The sequence below is a fragment of the Heloderma suspectum genome, chromosome 6 (genome assembly GCF_057233095.1).
Source record: "Heloderma suspectum isolate Gila_16-S chromosome 6, 16-S_ref, whole genome shotgun sequence".
NCBI classification, from domain to species: domain Eukaryota; kingdom Metazoa; phylum Chordata; class Lepidosauria; order Squamata; family Helodermatidae; genus Heloderma; species Heloderma suspectum.
Window position 1 is genome coordinate 49,831,703 of NC_139463.1, and position 20,926 is coordinate 49,852,628.

Genomic DNA, 20,926 nt, shown 5'->3' on the forward strand with positions numbered 1-20,926 from the left:
GCCCCCACACTGTTTGCATTTGCAGTTAAAACATACCTCTTTTAGCATGCTTTCAGAACACAGTGAAAGTTGATGGTTGTTATCAGAGTTAGTTAGCTACTTCTGCTGCTGGTTGCTGTTACTGTATTTGTTGTTGATTTTTAAATTCTATTTATATTTTTAGAATTGTTTTTAATGCTGTTGTTATTGAGACTGTTAGCTGCCCTGAGCTCTTTTGCGAGGAAGGGCGGGATACAAGAATGATAGATAGATAGATGGATGGATGAATGGATGGATGTGTCAACAGCCAGAAACACACAAAAGAAGTAGCTGCAGATGGAGGGTTCTATAGCTGAAGAGCAGCTAGAAAGCATGACGGAAGTCCAACAATGAGAAGGAGGAGTTGCCCAACGCAAGAGGGATTTACCTTAGAGGATTTCTGCACCTGGTCTCCAATGTAGATTTTCCGGAACTGCTCGAAGAAGCTCAGCATTGCCAGCTCCAGCTTCTCATTGCCTGCCTGGGCCAGGCGGGAGTCTGTCAGATTCATGAGCTGAAGAACCCTGGGAAGGAGCAAGTCACCAGGGATTGAAGGTCCAGCAACAGCAAAGAGGTGGAAGACAGGGCCAGCAAGGGCCAGGCTGCCCCTGCGACAAGAAGTTCCTTCCACGCCACACGCAAGGTTAGTGGAAGCAACCAAACATCAACAGCATGAAGTGCAGACACGAGGCACTTTCTACGTGAGGTTCGAGGGCTAATCGCAGCTTCCTGCCTGGCTTCACACCAGGCTAAAATGGAGGTTACTACAAAGACTGGTCAGCAGAGCGAGATGTGAAGCAGGCAGGCACCAGTCACAAGGCATGGCGCTCTGAGGCCAGGAGAGGGTCACCACGGGGGCAGCCCTGAGTCAGAGGCCTTGCTCCAGCTCACTGGTGTCCAGTGCCAGCCTGCCAAGTCAGCTGCCACAGCACGCAGCACCCAAGAACAAGGTTCACCACTGTGGAGGAGGCACCCTCCTCGGACAGTCTCCTGGGGTATTCTGGTCTTCGCAGAATGGAAACTACTCAAGAAATTTGTTACCCAGCCCAAACTGTTATGTATGGTTGAGCCAGGGGTACATGGTCAGTGGGCAATCTTAAATGCTCATAACGTTCAAAATAGTATCAGGAAAAAGGATGCTTCTCACCCAGCATACTGGGTGCACATCACGATAAGCCACCCTGAAAACAAACCACAGTGGCTTTTTTAATCTATCGCTAACCAACGCCACTGCTCTCAGATGATCAGGTGCTCCTCAGCTTGCCCTGGTTCGTTCCCCCCCACCCCCCGGTCCTCCCGCCTGCATCCCAGTGCCCATTGCAGCATAGCTTTTTTTTTTTTTTTCCTAAGAGTAACACCTTGTTAAATCCGTTCTGTCTGTTTTGTGAATGGTCAGGGGTCTTCTTTTTTTTACTTTCTGAAATTGTACAGATTTGCAGACATTTGCATTACCTAGTGCATATGTGCGCTTGCGCGCATTAACTAATTAATGCACATCAGTTAATGCCAATATATGCAAATCTCCCCCAAAGTTTTTTTTAAAGCTAGAAAAGTGCAATCCCCCCCCAAATCTGCAGTTTCACGCTTTAGCCTATGGGGTGATATGATTTTTTGGTCTGTTCCCCCACCCCCACTAAATTTGCATACAATTCAAGAAAGTAAAAAGAAGATCCGCACATTAGGAAATTTGTGCAAGCGTCATGGTCGATCACTGCTCGATAGGTGCAATTCTCCCATTTGCTGAAAGCGAGCAGCAATCAGGCACACAGGTGTTGCCAGCCTGACACATGGCTGGTGAGATCACGAGGCAGCAAACGGAGCAGTCAGGCTTCTGCTCCTCTTGCCAAGCGACTCTGTAGTCTTTGGGCCACACACAAGGCATTGTGCTCAGTTCGCATGTCACAACAAGCTGCTCTGAAAACAAGCAACTCTGAACAACCCAACAACAAGCCGTGGGTTCTCAGGGTGGCTTGTGTGTCGTTAACAAACCACACTGAAGCCACTGTGCTAGGTTTTGACATCACAACAAGCCACTCTGAAGCAACAAGTCAACCCACCATGGGTTGTCATGTCGTGGGAACTAGGTCATTGTGCTAGGAAGAATGTGGGGGAACATTTTCTCCCTGTCACGTTTTTACCTTGGAATGCACAGCTTGTATTTGGCAAGATGAACCCTACACATAAACAGTCAGGAGATACTTGTGAAGGATTAGAATGGCATCAAGCACACCATAACCTCTACCAAGTTGGGATCGTTTTGAAGAGGATCATCAGGGCTCTGTATATTCTAGATTTTAAAAAATGTGCACCAAGAGCTGAATTTTATAGCTTGCATAAATTATACACATCTCCACCTTATTTTTATTATCGATTCTGCTAGTCGTGGGATGGGACAGCAAGCCATTCCATCTCCTCTTGGAAAAAGCACTATGCACTGGCCACATACTTTCAAAGCCCAATTTTACTACCAGAAAGCCCAGAAACCAGCTCTGCTTTAAAGAACAAGACAAAAGAAAACAGATTCTCAGGATGGTGAATTCTGCATCTAGAACAGCAGTTTGAACTTGTGCAGTAGCACCCACAACGAAGTGTGACTGACTCACTCACCCAACCACCCAATAAAACTTTCCTTAAAGCCCTTCAGATTCTAGGGTTTTCACTATGAAGAGAAACGGTGTGGGGGAGTTGAGAAGAGGTGGGACTGCTGTATTTTTTTGTATTTGGAATTATTTTTGGGCTGCCTGTAAGGGTAAAACCCTCTCATGCACCATCTCTTCAGGAATGTTTATTAGAGGCTTAGGAATACAACAGCTCCTACCGACAAACCAGTTCGCCATCCATTGCGTCCTGCTCATCTGTGCTGGCAAATGATACCCGGCCACCAATCACAGCCCCAATGATATAGACAAGCCACGTCAGACGTCCTGAAACCAGAAGAGGCTAGAGTCCTGATCCACAGAAGTGCATCTCTGAAAAGCTAAGACTAGGGCCTTTGAAGGCATAATCACATTAATGCTGGAAAGGACTTCAAGGATAAACTAAGCCCAACTACTGGGGGGGCAAGATTTCCTTGGATCTACAGTTGTCTGTCCACTGCTCCCCTTTAAAAAAAAAAAAGCAGGGGAACGAGATTCCACAGCTTCCCTGGGCCAGCTGCTGCGAAGATAAACTGTTTTTACAGTTGGAAGGAGCGCATTTACATGGCAGATTAGGTTGGGCCTTTAATTAATTCCTCCCATCCCTGCCACAGGTAACTTCAACAACATCTAATAGTAACTGCTTCCCCCGACAACCTCTATTTTTTCCTCTAAGCTGAATCTTCCTAGCTTCTCCCATCTTTTATGGTCCCAAAAATCCTTCACCATTTCCATTGCTTTATTTTGGCAAGAATTACAACCTCAAAAGTTCACAGCAAATTCCTCTGACAAACTAACAAAATTGTGTAAAGCAGCAGCACAGTCTTAAAGCAGATTGGTGTTGGGTGAAGCAGCAGCACCCATGGAAGGAGCAGTCATGAACTTTTTGTCCTGTGGCAGGAGAGTTATGCTGTTGCAGCTTTCTGGGCACTCACCTTCCTGTACTGCTACATCCACTGGGATGGCTGTTGCACTCTGCAGCAGCTCCTGATAGGACTGGGCTGCCTGATCAAACAGCTGCACAAGGAGAGCACATGTCTTCTCATATTCACAACGCCCAATAGTGGACAGCTGGTCTAGCTGCTGCTGCACCAGACCCGTGTCGTCCAATGGATCTTCCAAGCCGTCTCTGCACAAGGAGGAAGCAGCAAGGCAAAAAAGATAAAAATGCTGCTCATGGCATACAGATCACGCTGACTTCCAAAGAGAAAAAGCAGCTCATCTCTCCTGCCCTCTTTCCCCAAGCTTCATGGTGAAAAATTGCTGACTTGTGTCCTCAGACTATGTGATCTCTGCTTGAGCACTCTGTGGATCAACAGTTAAGAGCTGAAAATAGCAGAGCAAGAAAGGGCTCATCACTGGGACCCTGGGAATCCCAGCAGCAGCAAGGAAATCCCAGGAACTCCTGTCAGAATTCCTCCTGGTTTGATTATTTTCAGAAATCCTTGATCAAGGACAGCAATAAGGGCCTAGGAGGGCAAAGGTTCTTCTTCCATGGCTCAGGTACTGACTGCCTCTTTACCTCAGTATGATGTGCACAGACTCCAGTCTGGAGGTGATGTAAGCTTTGGTGACTTCAGGTGTGTATGTCTCCAGCATGTGTGGCTCTGTGGCTTTGACGTAAGGAACAGATGCTGCCAGCCGCTGCCACAGGCTTAGGAGATAGTGTACGCTGTTTGGAGCAAATTCCCAGTGCTGCACAAAGGAAGGGAAGGAAGCTGAATATCACTTTCATGCTTGCCAGCTCCACCATGCTGGCCTTTGCACAGCATTTGTACTTAATGAAACAGAAACTGTTCAAATACCGAGTAGGTGACCCTCAAAATAAATTTAAGCAAGACATAGCAGACCTATTTGGCCACCTGCATACTTCTAAAGGGGAACTGAAGCTCAGCAATTTGGGCCTTAAGCTTCCTTATCTTCCCCCACCCCCACCCTACTGATTCTGTCCATGATGGCTACATAATGAAAGGGTATCTTCCAAAAACAGTTGCTCTAACAGAACAGGCTCTAACCCTTGCTCTTGTTTGTGCCCAAGTTAAAAGTGTTTTCCATTGTAACAAACTAAAAGGTTGTACGGCATGGAATGCCCCAACAAAATTCTTCATATGTGTTGACACCCACAGGAACCTTGAGTGACCAGGACTGCTGCTCAGAGACAACCTCCAACCACACACTCAGTTTCAACACAATTGGGTCAAGGATTGCAGTGTGATGGGTGCTGCCTCCATGCTGCCGTTTCTCCCCCTCTCGTGCAGCAAAGGAACCCAAACAGTACAGTTTCCCACCTGCAAACTGGTCACTGTGAAGTTGGCAATGAGGCGGATGACCTCAGGGTAGTTTTCCACTTTCACCAGCTCCCCCAGCTGGTAATTGCTTTTCAGCCGAGCTAGAAGCCGACAAAACTCATGGTAGTTGTTTGGGTCTGACAAGCTCTGAGAAAGAAACAAATGAAGTCATGGTCAGGCCACTATGCCTGAATGGTTCACAGCACTGGGAATGAGGAGTCCTCTGCCCCCAGATCGGAGAAATCTCCACTGAATAAAGATGATACTTGCTCTATTCTGTAGACCACTGGGCAGTTCTCTGCTTCAGCATGGTACAAAAGCTTTTACTCACTCGGCTGGGTACTGGCTAAAGCACATCCTATTACCTGTGTCTCGCAACACAGAGGTCTACAAAACATTCCAGGTGACAGCAGCAACCAGCTGGTTTTAGCTGTGCGAGTGGCTGCCATCTAATTTATGTAGGCCCCAAATGATTTTGATCACCCAAACTTCTGACTTGCTCTGTAATATTAGTGCTGTCTACTATCATAAGCCAGCTCAGTACACTGTGTGGAATGAACAGCTGTCTTTGTTATCACATGTGGCACAGCAACATCACTCAAAGTGGCCATGCACCGAGAATTGTAGGCTTCAACTAGGTGGGCAATGCCAGGTGAAATCTCTGAAGTTGGAAATGTGCCGAGCAGGATTTCAGTGGCCCAGCTGCAGGGTTGGGGTGACCTGCCTCTCTCTTTGCCGCTCCCTATATCTAACAGCATAAATGTGTCATCTTTAAGGTGCTACAAGACTCTTCGTTGTTTTTCATGCAATATAGACTAACATGGCTACTCCTTTAGGAACCAACAGTAAACTCATTCTCCAAATGCCTACCCTTGCGTAGCTGAAACAGCACCACCCACACACAAAAGGGAGCTATCAACCGGTTCAGGGAAACCCCAAGGTTTGCATAAGCACAACAAATCTTTAGAAAAAACACTAAAATGGGGGGATATAGGGGGACGCATAAAAACCGGCCAACAAGGACTGACCATATCATGGAATGCTGACTGACTGTTAAGAGGGAAGAAAGCAGAAAATCAATGGGGGGTTGGAGAGGAGTGGCTGGAAACCTGAACATGAGCACGGCACACAGCAATGTTTTGCTGTGGGCCCTACATATAATACGTGCTATAAGCACAATTTACAAGTATATACAGCTTGCAGAATCCCACTTTCATTAGCACAGAAACTTGGCACAGATTTTGTTTTCAGAAAAAAGCACACACATGCTACCAGAGCTCAATCCTGGGATGTTTTCACTATTGTGACCTTTTATTACTTTTCCTTAATTTTCCCTAATGGACTGAAAGCATATGTACCATCAACCTTGTGTTTTTATACCCACTTAACCTTTGCCCTGGTTTCTAACTAGTTCACTGGACACTCAAAGATTTCACTTGGTGCTTGGCTCCATGGGTCTTCTAAAGTGCTCTGCCATGTTGTCTGTGTTTTGCTGGACTCAAAATAGAATTTCAGAGCACCCACCTGCTTTTCCAAGAGACCCATTCTGACAATGAACACATGGGCTTGTTACCGTCCAAAGTTTTGACAGACTCACCTGGGGGTTTTCCAGTATTCGCTTGACACCATCAACGAGATGAGACAGGAACTTTGCTCTTTCTGCATTGTTAAATAGGGATCGACGGACAGAGGCGATTTGCACTAGACACGATAAGACCTAAAGGAAGCAGAGGGAATAAAATGGAGAACCATGATTTGTCTGGAATGAGATAGGCAGTGAGAAAGTAAATGCATGTGGGGGCATACATAGCTGTGTTAGCAAAGGTTGTGGAAAGACAAAGGAAACATGCAGGTCATCCTTCTTGTGATGGGGGAGGGGTGGATCCCTGTGACCTCCCATATGGTGCCCAAACCCATCCCCTGAGCCTCCTGAGGGGAAATTCTACTGAAATATCCATGTCCAATAGTCAAGAATTCCACACTTACCAGAGGTGAAAATGTAGGAGGGATGGAATGGTAGAGGTCAAAAAACAGCTGTAAGGTTGAGGAATCTAGAAACGCTGAAAGAGACACAAACACCACATTATTGTGGATGCCTGAACCACCACAATACAAAGAACACTCTGACAACGTGGCTCAGGCCAGCACTTATGACCACCCCAGGCCCTAAACTCTCATCGATACAGAGCAGTACTCATGCAAGAAATCCAAGTCCCATTATTAGCCTCCTTGTCTTTTATTACCCTGGGGGCCAAACAGCACATGATGTGGGAGAGCCTGATACCATTTTTAAGCCTTAAAAGCAGCCATCCTCTGCCCCCAGCAGCTGCTTTGGAGCACCATGGCCCCAATCCACATTGCCCACCCCCCGCTCTTAAAAGCTAAAAATAAAAGATGTTGGCAGAACCAATCATAGATCTCCATGTGTAGTTTTTCCCTAATTCAGTGAGAAAATGCTCTCTGAAGTTTTGAGTTAAAGCATAAAGTAATACCTGTTGAAATGGCGAAAAGAAAAGTGATGCTGAGCAATGCCTACTTTCAGGAGCCAGCATGGTGGCCTTGGAGCTGCACTACAACATGACATTAAAGAAAGCATAGAGGTTCCTGCAATCAGCCCTATATAAATCATGCATTAACTGCATGCCATGTTTAAGGTTCCCAAACAATTAAAGAGTGACGTGGCTAGAAGATGCTAGTTTATTTTGAATCTCCATCTGTCTTTACAAGACATCAACTGCATGGATTTTAGCTGAAGTATATATTTATCATGGTGGTTATACTTAAAAAGTACTGACACCTGTAAAAAAAGTAAGAGTTAATGCTACTCTTTTACTGCTACTTAGCTATCTCTTGATTTGCCAAGACTTTCTCTTCATTAAAGAAGTTTTCTTCACCCTCTTGAACACCTTCCCATGATGCTCCCTCCCTGCACTTATTTGCTCTCTACAGAAAACCCCTTTTAGAAGCTGCCTGTTAGAATGGAAACCCCTTTCTCTAGCCCTCTATCCTTTCTAAGCTCAGAGGACAGAACCACCAAAGCAGTACTTAATGTAGGAAAATAGTGTTTAAACCTAACTGTTATGATGTGTTATAAGAAAGTATAGTGTAAAGTTTAGTTTTCACAGTTACTTGATGATATGGGAAAAATAGCTTTCAGAATTCAATACAAGCACTATGGAAAGCCTTTGATATCCCACAGCTGCTGCTGCTGAATGAGAGCCAGTGTGGTGTAATGGTTAGAGTGTTGAACTGAGACTCGAGAGATTTGGGTTCTACTCTCCACTCAGCCATGAAGTTTACTGGGTGACTTTGGGCGAGTCACTGACTCTCAGCCTGACCTACCTCACAGGATTGTTGTGAGGATAAAAATGGAGAGGAGGCGGACCATGTAAGTCACCTTGGGTTCCTTGCAAGAGGAAAAAAAGCAGGACATAAATCTAATAAATAAATGTAATAAATAATAACTAATGCAGGAACAACAATTCCATTTAACACTCACCAGTGCAGTGTTTCTGGTTAGGGATCCCCACCCTACTGGCCAAGTTATCTTTTATCTGGCGTAGGGTGAGCGGCAGCTAAGACGTTCTAGCCTGGTTATACAGGTCATGCCAGGCCAGTTCTCATGATCACTGCAGCCCGCCACGGTTTATTTAAGCCACGATGGGTTACAATGTATGCTGGCAGCCATTTTGAATACTGTTGTTGAAACCTCCTCCAACAACCCCGCCACCCAGATTCAGACAACAAGGCATACCATGGTAACCCCCGCCATGGGCTGAATATTCAAAATGGTTATTAGCACATGCCACAACCCACAGTGGCTTAAATAAGTCACAGTGGGCTGCGGTGATCATGCAAGCCCAGTTGTTTCTGTAAATATGCCTATAAATCCTTCGGAGAATCCAAATCACTTCACATTCTCTTAGCAATCCTGGCAACACGCCCCTGCCCCCGTAAGATGGGTGGGCAACACACCACTTGCCAGGGACGCTTCTGTGGCCCCCAAAGTCCCCACTGCTGCCACAACCCCAGCAGAATCACTGCGATTGTGGCAGAAACTTCTGGCAGCAGTGAGGGAGGGGCACAGCCCCCACAGGGTCTGGGTGGGATGGGGGCAATGTTGCCCCCTGACCCCTGGAAGTGGCTCATCCCTGCTGTAAGATCAACTCTTATATTATTGCAGATATCTGAGAGAATTGTGGCTTGCCTAAGGCCACTTAGGGAGTTTGTGGAAGTGGCAGTCTCTGAGCCGGGGCCTTGCCAGTTCATACCCCACACCAGCTCTGAGGTACAACATCCCCAGAGGTCATAGAATGGAAAGTGTATGCATGGTTTAGACAAGACTATGGTCTGCAGCTGACCAAGACAACAAATCAGCTGCAAAGCCACTCTCCTGAAACAGTTTATTTACCAAGCCTAAAAGCTCAGACAGGACAGGGACCAGACCTGATCTCCAGCTGGTTGGGATCTGTACTGTGCAGAGATCGTCCGAAGACTCATCCGTTGATGTACCAATGAAGTCAAAGTTCAGGCAATTGTGTGTGAGCTTGAGGAGTTGCATGAGGAGGCCATGCTGGCTTTCATCATTCAAGTTCAGGTTTTTTCCTGAAGCCTACCAAAAAAAGAAGGGGAAAAAAATGCCACAAAGGCATCAAGACATCAGTGGAGCCTGAAAGCAAATGGACTCCAATGTGGTAAGATGACATGACATCACAAGGCTCCCCTACCAAAAAAATCCTACTGCCTCACTCTTAGCCTAGTAAAAATTAATTTTATCATTGTGGTAGGAGCTGCTTTCCTAAAGAGTATAGATGGATCTGGGATGTGCAGGTAAGAGAAAGCAGAGTGGTACAGGTATATTGGTACCCAAACTGGCAGCATTCTTCCAGCCCTAGCCTCCTCATTACTGCCCCAAACCAATCACACAGAAGTCCAATGAAAGACAAAGTCCAGTAGCTCTTCTGGGAACCACCTCTTTGCTGTTTCTGTGATTCCCTTTCAGACAGGAGCATAGTTTCTTGCCAATACAACCTTGCTAATTAAACATCATTATACATAGATGTTTGCTGACATACTAGGCTGTGGAGAAATAGCTTCAGGGCCCTAAATCCATGATGATCTCTCCTCATCCAGAAGGTTGCCATTTTATTTCCATGGAATTAAACACAGCAATATTTGTCCAAAGTTCTGGAAGCTGTTCTCATGTCCTTCTTACCTGTTTTAGTAAATTGCACGAGAGTGTGAAAATATCAAACAAAGATGAATCTCGGAATGACGAGGCTATTTTCCTGTGCTTGGTCAGAGGGTGTGTAGTGTCTGCCTAGAGGGGGGCAGGGAGGAGAGAGATTAACATTAGAACTCAAGTGCACATTAGGAGAATGAGTGCAAGGAGTCATAGGACCCATGACAATAACTAAACACTAGAGCATCCCGTATACTGCTTTCTGATAGTGAGTTAAACCAAGAAGATGCTCTCCATCTACATTACTCTAGGAAAGTGGTCTCCACACTGCTGTTAACATTTCACTGAACTGCTGATAAAAACATGCTAACTGCCTAGAACGTTAATTCAGAAAGCTGTTGAAACAGTTACTGTCTGCTTGTACTGCCAAGCAAAACTGCGTGCTTGAGAAAGTATGCAGGCAATGCCCAATATCTTCTGCTCTAGTGTGGGCAGATTTGCTACGGACTGACTATCTCAGCACAGGGTGCAGGTTGAGTTATCCACTGCCTATCAATAGGGTCAATCAATCCTACCACCACAATCTGGAACACAGCTACCAACAGGGACCAACCTGGCCCTACCACATTTGCTTTAAGTTCCTGTTTGAACAGAATGATAAATGATGCGTGTATCGCAACACAAAAGAGTCATCCAGTGTTATATGGTAGGTAACCCTGGCTCAGCACTCTAGAAATAGAAGACAGGCAAGTATCATGCAGGAAATGAAACATGGTGTTAGACAGAAACCACAAGGGAAACTGATTTTTAAGAAGACTGGTAGCAGATACTAACATGGTCTCCCCAATGCTGGCCCAAGACCCCCTCGAGTGCCATTTTTTGGTAGAAAGGCAGGGTATAAATCAATCAGTCAAACAAATAATAAATTTTGGTGTCTAATCAAAAAAAATTTAAACATGGAAAATCCAAAATACGTCTTCCCAATACATACTAACTAATACGCTCTCCTCATGAACGTGCTCCTGTGCAGCTCCCATTCATTGCACAGGGCAATCAAGCACCAATGCTTCCTTGCTTAAAGCTGCTTTCCTCAGCCCCAGCTTTTGAAATACACAGAGCAGTCACACCATCCACTGCAGATCATACAAGAGAGCTAAACATTAACCACTGATAGTGACCCTGCTTCACTCCTACGTCACTTAGCACTGCTCCAAATGTAGTCCCACAGATATCACTCCAGAAGGCTGGGACTAGTGAATGCCTTATCACTCTGGATACAGTAGGCAAAATGAGATCTTATACTGGTAGGTGGAATATGCTTGCTTTTGAGTTTTCACAAAACTCTTCATCATTACTAAGCAGGATGAAAGTAAGTTCAGTTAGCAAAAAAAAATCCCCAAAGCAGCAGCTGCAGAAACATAATGACTCCTCCTTACAATTCTGTAGTGACCCCCTGCCCCCACCATATATACTGAAGGAGTGGTGAGTCTTCGTTGTGACAACTCTCATAATTGCTTCAGTCCCTTAACACTGAAACCACAGCCATTGGAGTGTCTGGAAAGGGGAGAGGTTCAAAAGGAAGCTGGACTAATCTCCAGATGGAGGGCCAGTTTTTTACCACCAAAGCACATGCCACACAGACAAAAATCAGTGCACAGACACACAGTGGCACACAGGAAAGTGAGAGAGAAAAGATGGCACTGGTTTCACTGAGGAAGGCTGTAGCACTTACTTGATTAATTTCGTTTGTTAGCTGAGACAGGATTGTCACTCCTATGATGCAGTGCTCTACACTGTCCTGGAGAAGGAATGGGCAGAGTCAGATTGGGTTTTAAAAGATGTGGTGAGGAGGCACAGAGGTAGGATGACACCACACAACAGAAGCAGAAAAGATTCCTTTGGTAGAAATAAAGAACAACTACTGATGGTTTTTGCTGATCAGATGTTTATGTACTCCCTTTTACTGTGTTCTACGGTTTTAACTTATTGTTATGAATCACTTCAAGAGGCAGGATAAAAATATTTTAAAATAAATAAAATTAAGTTATGTCCAACGTGCCTCTCAGCAACCGATAAGCACACAGGCACACAGGTAGAGGCTGGAATCCAGAGCCATCACTGTTCACATTATGCACCAATTAAGTGGCCTTGCACCGCAGACCTACAAGCCATCAGCTCAGACTTTGGCCACACCTTTGTGGGCAATTAATCCATTCAGGATTCTAGCCATGCCCCCAATTCAGGAGTGTTGTTTCCATAACTGTCCTGTTCCTTATTAGGCCAGATCTGGGCTTGATTTAATTAACATGTCAGCATGGGGCTTTCTCGCTGCCAATTTGTTTCTAGGCCCAATTTAAGGTGCTGTGTTTGGCTTTAAAAGCCCTGCACAGCTTGGATCCCAAATATCTCAGGGAACTTCTCCTCTTGTATGAACCCCAGCCACAGAGGCTTATGATCTAGTAATGAGGCCAAACTGAAATCTCTATCACAAATGCAGGCGAGGCTGTCTTTCATAAGCAGAACCTTATGTGTTGCAGCCCCAGAGCTCTGTAATGTCCTCCTACCTACAAGATGCTTGCACGACTCCTTCCCCATTACCTTCCAGGAGACAAGTTCAAATGTTCCTTTTTCCTTTGGTAGCTAATTATTACAATGTTTTATTCTGCTGTTTCCATTATTCATTTATTTGTTTTCATTGTTGGTTTTAAAATGTGTGATGTTTTTAAATGTTGCCTCCTGTTCTGAAATCCATTGAAAAGCAGCATATCTTTTTCCCTCTCTGCAACTCTTCTTGAAGTGCTTCTCTCCCTCCCGAGCACATGCTTGGTATCAGAGCCCAGCTGAGAAGAAAAACACCTGACAGAGGCAGACTTCAGGGAGCCACAGCACAAACAGGGAAGAATTCTGCATTCCCTACCCACATGCCCCTTTTGCTACTAAAAACAAATATTCACACCTGCACATGGCTACAGAGAAGATGTTCTCCCTCTTATCTAGTTCTAGAAACCAGGGTCATGCAATGACGCCAGCTGGTGGGAGATTCAGGACAGAAAAGTAAGTACTTCTTCAGAGACACAGGCTTAACTTCTGGAATTCACTGCCCGAACATGTGGTGATAGTCCCTAGTTTAGGGTGCAATCCTATGCGTGTTTAGACAGAAAAAAGCCCTAAAACTCCCAGCATTCCCCTGGGAGTTGTAGGACTTTTTCTGTATAAAGATACATAATATTGCATCCTTAGTTGGCTTTAAAAGGAGATGAGACAAATTCAAAGAGAATTTTAGTATCTGGAAGGTTGTCATGGAGGAGAGGGAACAGAGTTGTTTTCCATTGCCCCAGAGAGCAGGACTAGAACTCAGGGGTAGAAATTGCAGGGAAGGAGATTTCAGCTAAACATTATGAGAACTTTTCTAACAGCAAGGGCTATCTGACAGTGGAGGAGCCTGCCTTGGGAGGTAGCAGGATCTCCTTTGCTGGAGGTATTTCTGCAAAGGCTGGACAGCCATCTGTCAAGGATGCTGTAGTTGCATTGCAGATCCTACCAGCTCTAGTCCAGTTCCCAACAGGAAGTTGGACTAGAGGGCCTCCAAGGTTCCTTCCAACTCTATGATTCATGGAGGACAAGACTATCAATGGCTAGAGGTCATGATGGCTTTTTGCCACCAGGTTTAGAAGCAGGAGAGGCTATTGCTCCTATGTCCATCTCGTGGGCTTCCCACAGGCATCTGGTTGCCACTGTGGGAAACAGGATACTGGACTAGATAAGCCTTTGGTTTGATCCAGCAGGGTCACTCTTATGTTCCCATGTGATTGGGGTAGATCAGAGTTTAAACACTTGGATCTGCTGCTGTCATATCTTTTAGCCCTGAGATGCACAGTAATAATGATGAAAAATGGATATGGAAGACCAGCCTCTTACCAAGGGCATTACAAGAATCCTCTTGGTGAAACCATTACATCAGCAAAATGGGAAGGGAAGGAGATGGCCAACCTGTAAAAACCTTGTGACATCAGTGATGACATTTCTGAAAACATATTCATCCTTCTGACAGTCAAACCAGCCCAGTTTTGTGATCCTGGCATACAGCTGAATTAGTGCTTGTGTAACAAAGGTTGCCAGCTTGGGTCTGGTAGCAAGGTAGTTGAGCACATAGTTTCCTGAAAAACAGAACACAGGAGCATCTAGATGATGAAGAGTTGTTAGGATGGAAGCTGCGAACTAGGAAAGAAACTGGAAATAAAGCAATAACTAAAGTTAATCCTTAAAACAGAGATGCTATGTTGGAAGTGGCAAGTTCACCTACACAACTGTTACCTCTCTGGGGGGCCCTTTATTATAAACGTATGCCCCATACTTCCACTTATACTGCCCAAGGTAGCCGACAAAACCAGAGCAATAGAACAATAATTACACAATGTTGCATATCTGCGGCAGTTACAAAATATAAAACTGGCAAAGGGGAAGATGAGGAAAGGTACGGTAATTTTTACACAGACACACATATGCTATTTGTTGCATGGAGGATCTGACTGAGGAACCTAGAAGGATTTTAGCTGTCTTGGGCTTGTTAAGGAAAGGCAGAGTGTAAATATCCTACATAAACAAATACATAAATGAGACAAGGTAAACTCATTCCTCTCCTCACACTATAAAAAACCTTTTAACAAAGCATACTGAATCCAATTGTAGTACTGACACATCATATAAAATGTGTCTGAAAGAACTGAGGTAGGAAAATTGAAGGAGGCACAGTGTGCTAACATTGTGATTAAGCATCTTGCCACTAAATGACTGGTTAAGTCTAAGTTTCGAATTGTTGAAGGCTCATGTTGGGGACAGGAGGGGAGCACTGTTAATACTACGTGCATCTTTAAGCTCCTCAAGCAAGTGATCTTGATTCTGGGCAGGCTGAACCACCAGGTTTTTACTTTCTACTTACGTATGTCTATGCGCTGTTCCAGGGGCAAAGGGTTGTTTGTGCGTGACACCAGTTTCGTAAGGCATGTAGCTGCCAATAGTTGGGAGTAAGATGACTGTAAAACAAACATACAAAAGGCAAAGGGTTAAGCTGCAGGCAAAAAGTAGGAAAAGGTGAAACCTCCAAAGTGATCGTTAAAGGTCAATGATGTAATTCTTTTCATAACTCTTGCTGAGGCTGCTGGGTTTGATCCTCAACATCCAACTTAGGTAAGTTTCATCTTTCTCTCTCTGTATGCATGTGCGAATTCCAGAATGCCTAATGCTAGGAATAGTGCGATTGAAGGTACCTATATTTCCATATTGGCTGAAATATATACTAAGTTAAACTGGTTCACCAAAAGAGGCCATTTTGCTTTAAGCCTAGAGATCTATTGTCTAAGTAGGCTAGGCAAACAATGTCCCACTGGAATAACTTATCTTGATGACAACTCCAGGCTTTAAGGAGACTGTGGAATGGATGGTCACTCTGCCACTCCAGGTGTACACATAGTCAAAGATATCTGGATATTGGCATGTCAAAGTTTTCTGTCCACACAAATTATAGTCAACACAGTGGCACCTTAAAGACAAAACACTTATGCTATAATAGATGGGTTAGGCTTTAAGGAGCCACAAGACTTCACGTCTCTCAAAATCTATGATCACACAATTTTAGGGATGACTCCAAAATTATCAATAAAAAGTCAAAAGAAACAAGACAGCATAAAAATGGATATGCAATGGCACTTACTGGTATATCTTGGATTCTGATGTATCCCCTGCAAGTTATTATTGAACTATTCCTGCTAGTTATAAATTAAACCCAACCTATGTAGACTAGTAGATTCCTCAAATTTTGTTTGGAAGAGCAAAGTAGTAAAACCAGTACAAAAAGTTGCTGGCCACTTAATTCAGCCATATGGATTTTTGCAGGCATACCTTAAGGATGTTAATGGATGTTAAGGATGCAGGTAAGGTTCAGTTTAAGAACCTTAAGATCAGGAGATATTTTAATGTAATAAGATACAGTAAAGTTGACAGATATCAATTATATTATTGTGGTTATGAATGGTACTCTGACTATTGTTTCCAATTTTTAGCTCAGGAAAACATTTACACTCCATTTTCTGTTGAGGTCCTTCAGGGTTGAGGACAGTCATGATAGGATAATTCTTTATCCTCTTAGAAGTTAGCTATCCATCCATCTATCCATCCATATCTATCTGGTGAAGGAATCAAGGAGGATCTGCTTCTCTACCTGTACTGCTCTTTGTACAAGGATATTTGATAAAAATGCTTAGACTACCTATCGACTGGATTGGTACTGGGTGACTCAACAAAAAAATGACTTTCTGTTAGCAATTATACAAACACTGCAGTGGCAAGCGTGATGCAAATTTTTAGCTATCCACACATATACTGATGTCATGACAAGCAATCCCTTGCTACTTTAAAATTTGTTTCCTATGATTTTATTTCATTTTGTTATGGCCTAAATAAAAATGGTACTCATTACTGCTGCCCTCTATAATGGATCTGAATTGCTAGCTCCCCTTTCCCTATAGGGAAAGGGGAGCTGGCAATCCCAAACAGTTCTATAGGGAGGAGAAAGCTGGCGGTTCAAATATAACATTGGGGGGACTGGGCCTTGCACTGAGAAGACAGCATTTTTATTTAGACTGTGGGCTATAACAAAATGGGACATAATCACAAGCCCCAAGCCCCTCTGTCCCATTTGCAGAACCCTCCATCCAGATTAATATCCTTTAAATGGAAGCCGACGTACACTCCCTCTTTCAAGGAGAAGTTGGCACTTGTTCAGGCAGTCCGGGCTATTGGTAAACTCAACCAAGGCTTTCTCTGCCTGGAGCCGTGTTGTGGTGTCAGTTGTCTCGTACAGTTGCTTGCACAGGTTCTCTAGCTGGGCTAGACTCTGAAACAAACAAAAGAGAAGAACTTGGTTATTTTATTTTTTTACGGGACTGTCACATTTGGGCTCTCTTATTAGGTGCCCTTGCTCGGAAAAGCATCAGACATGGAGGTTAACATCCAGCTTCCAGTGTTCTGCCATTATTATTAACAGTCCTGCTTGGGAAAAACACCCTACTACCTTTTGACAGAGAATTATGCTGTCACTTTCTATGAGGCATATGAGGCTAACATCAATATTTCATCTTCCTTTTCCAACACTTTGGATGCCACACTAAGTCACAGGGCAACCTGGAAGGAACCTAGTTTTCAGTCTTGCATGAGAAAGGATCATTCCTAAATAGCACTAAGTGCTCTTTTCTGTGAATGCCAATGCCCAAGCTACTCAGCTCCTTTCTGTATTGCTATTAATCCTGCCTGAACAGGTGCTCTGAAGCTGAACCGAAGTAAACCAATATATATAATTTGAACACTTCAACTGTCTAGGTCTCTCAGCAATGAAACACTGGTGATCAACTTACTTAGACTGGCAAATATCAGATTAGACTTAACATGCTCATTTCCCAATTGCCAGCCAACAAAGATATGTGGTCAGGGCAACTAAAGGGTGGGGATTATTTTTCACCATGACTGAACAATATTAGGTTCTTGAACCAAGATAAAAGTAGTATTGAGCATAGTGACTATGCAGCAAAGGATCCCTGTACATATTAGATAAGGACTAAAGCGTGAGACAACCAACATGAAAGCACTGCAGTGCTAGCTGAAATTTCTCAGCACAAAAATCCCCAAACACGATGTACCAAGTGCTCCCTCTCCTCTTACCGTAGTAAGAGAAATCTGCCTCATTCACTTTTCTCACAAGAGGTCCTACACATTAAGCCTTACAGAAGCAGTAAGCTTCTGAATAGCACTGGTTATGGTAGTATTCATGATGTCTACATATTACCTCAAGTATCAGAGGAAGTATCTCCCTGAATACCAGTTATGGGGAAAAAGGATGGTGCTTTCAACGTACTAGTACTAGTGGAGTCAGATCTCCTACACCATCATCTTTTAGCCAAGGACACTGGAGTGGGAAGGGAAGGCCCCAACTCAGTGGTACTGCGCATGCTTGGCGTGCAGAAGGGCCCAGGCCTGATCCCCGGCATCTCTAGACAGGGCTGGGAAAACTCCTGCCTGAAGCCCTGGAGAGCCGCTGCTACCAGCCAGTGTGGATAATACTGCCCTAGATGGACCAGTGGTCTGGTTTAGAATAAGGCAGCTTCCTATGTTCCTAGTGAGCAAATTAGAGACAGAGTATGAATGAGAAGAGAGGGAAAGAAGTTACTGAAAATAGAGGATGTGGTGTTCAGTTTTTAGAGCCATTATTTATTACTATTTATTAGATGTCATTTGTCCTGGTTGACCAGTTACAAAAATTAATTAGTAGAGAATCTGACGCTGACCTTGAGTGAGATGATTTGAGGCATACAGTGGACTGCAAAAGTACCATAACAAAAGCAGAAGGAGGGCCACGCACTGTGGTGGCCTTGGCCACCACAGGGCAACAAGAATGCTGTTTGCCCCATTATGCTGTATTTTTATCACTGGCTGCATTATAAGCACAGAAAGTTCCCGGAAGGGGACTCCCTTAGTAATCTTAACCAAGCATCAAGTAGAGACCTGTTCCAGAAACTAAGGTACCAGCAGTGCTGAGCAGGAGAGTGGGCATCCATATGGATTAAATGCCTGGTAGCAAGGTTAGCAGTACCACAGGTATCAGTACTGACAACAGTACCAATTCTCAGCATCAAGGAAATACCTGAAGTGGGAGGTACAGCTGAACTATTCTGGGCAAGAGCCACTGAAACAATGGATGGTACAGACAATTGCTAGTGGGATGAAACAAGAGTAGAACTGATGGAAGAGATATAGCCACACATGTAGGGCAAGGAACGTCAGCCACAGTGACGAACTGAGGCACTGGAGGCTGGGATATTGCTGCCATTTGGGGGTGGTGATACACAATTATGAGTTACACAATGTCCAGCATAGGTGATTGCCACGTTGAAGGTCGGAGCTGTATCACAGTGGCAGAGCACATGTTTTGCGCACAGAAGGTCCCAGGTTCAATCCCCAGCATCTCCACACAGGGCTAGGAAAGAATCCTGCCTGAAACTCTTTAAAAATATTTAAGACAGTGTTTATATATTGTTACCCAGCCTTTACTCCCCCAAATGATTTCCAAAAACTATGTAATAAGAAGACTTTTTACATTTCTAGTCTTTCTATGAATTTCTGGAAATCATGAAGCCATGGGGGAAAATGTTTTTTTAATCTTCTCTGTAAGATTAGCAGCATGGTTCTTTCTTCTATTCCTTATTAAAATTATTTATCTAATGTTCCTTTTACTGATAGACATTTAGGGATGCTCCAAGTCTTGTTCAGTTTCCTGAACAGAGCCATCATATCACAATATGGAAGTAAATGTGCATTCTTCAAAGTCTGGGTTTTGTTCTACAGAGTCCTGTGTTTCTGGACTTGTTCTGGTTAGATGTTGTAGCAGTCAGTTAATGTAGTTCTAATCTAAAACATACATGTGAAAGAAACATCCTACCACTGCAACCAGATGCAAAGGAACAGCATGTGGGTTATCTCACCTATGCTTCTTTAAAAAAAAAAATTAACTATGAGGCTTTGGTCTATAGAGTGCCATTATTTGGAAGAAGGGCAGGGTATAAATCAAATAAATAGAAACAAATATAGAACTCACTGCCAGAGTTTTAATAAAGGTCTCAGACCTCATCACTAGGGAATGCTGTCTCACTAAAATACCTTTTAACTGCTGCCACTAGAATAACCCCTCTCTACCTAAAAGAAATTCAGTAGCCTGGTTTCCATGGTGTAGACATGGGATTGATTCCACTAAATACAACCTTTCAAAATGAACAAAAAATAAGATGTTCATTAGCGGACATTATTTACAAAAGCGAATAAAGTGTCACTCTTCAAATAATAGGTTGAGATTGCTTAAAGGTTCTTAAATTAACTATGGTTGCTTGCCATCACTAAGCAGAGTCTTTCCCAACTAAATAAAGTCTTAATAGCTTTTCCTTCTGATCAGAGTTCCCTAAGCTCCACTCCACAAACAGGAACAGGTTTAGGAATTTCCCTAAACTTTCGTACAAATAGGAACAGATGCTGTACACCACTCTTCCTCTGCCTCCAGTTCTTCCTGCTGCTTCTGGCTTCCAGGATGATTCAGATGTTTCAGGGATTACTTGCTGAAGTTCCCTCTGGTCAGACATAAAATAGGAACCTCAGATGTATTATGCATACCATGCTTTCATAGAATCATATAATAGTGAGGTTGGAAGGGGCCTATAAGACCATCGAGTCCAACCCCCTGCTAAATGCAAGAATCCAAGTCAGAGCATCCCTGACAGATGGCTGTCCAGCCTCATCTTGAATGCCTCCAGCATGGGAGAGCCCACCACCTCCTTAGGTAATGGGTTCCATTGTCCTATTGCTCTAGTAGTCAGGACGTTTTTCCTGATGTTCAGCCAGAATCTGGCTTCCTGAAACCTGAGTCCATTATTCCATGTCCTGCCCTCTGGGATGATAGAGAAGAGATCCTGGCCTTGCTCTCTGTGACAACCTTTCAAGGACTTGAAGAGTGCTATCATATCTCCCCTCAGTCTTCTCTTCTCAAGGCTAAACATGCCCAGTTCTTTCAGTCTCTCCTCATAGGGCTTTGTTTCCAGACTGCTAATCACCTTCGTTGCCCTCCTCTGAACCCTCTCCAGTTTGTCTGCATCCTTCTTGAAAGTGTGGTGCCCAGAACTGGACACAGTACTCCAGATGAGGCCTAACCAGTGCTGAGTAGAGGGGAACTAGTACATCATGTGATTTGGTAGCTATACTTCTATTAA

At 44.1% G+C, this 20,926-nt stretch overlaps 1 protein-coding gene across 1 annotated transcript in view; it reads right to left on the reverse strand.

Moving 5' to 3' along the window:
* The window catches only part of XPO7 (exportin 7), an 83,087-nt gene that overhangs the window by 23,409 nt on the left and 38,752 nt on the right, over positions 1 to 20,926 (reverse strand). The window contains exons 2-14 of the mRNA XM_084807123.1: positions 16,870 to 17,016; positions 15,064 to 15,157; positions 14,115 to 14,281; positions 11,857 to 11,922; positions 10,158 to 10,262; positions 9,389 to 9,554; positions 6,929 to 7,002; positions 6,540 to 6,659; positions 4,943 to 5,089; positions 4,177 to 4,349; positions 3,590 to 3,783; positions 2,837 to 2,942; positions 407 to 542 (exon numbers count right to left, since the gene is read on the reverse strand). Of these exons, the coding sequence (XP_084663249.1) occupies positions 407 to 542; positions 2,837 to 2,942; positions 3,590 to 3,783; positions 4,177 to 4,349; positions 4,943 to 5,089; positions 6,540 to 6,659; positions 6,929 to 7,002; positions 9,389 to 9,554; positions 10,158 to 10,262; positions 11,857 to 11,922; positions 14,115 to 14,281; positions 15,064 to 15,157; positions 16,870 to 17,016 (1,695 nt within the window). The remainder of the gene's footprint in view (positions 1 to 406; positions 543 to 2,836; positions 2,943 to 3,589; positions 3,784 to 4,176; positions 4,350 to 4,942; positions 5,090 to 6,539; positions 6,660 to 6,928; positions 7,003 to 9,388; positions 9,555 to 10,157; positions 10,263 to 11,856; positions 11,923 to 14,114; positions 14,282 to 15,063; positions 15,158 to 16,869; positions 17,017 to 20,926) is intronic.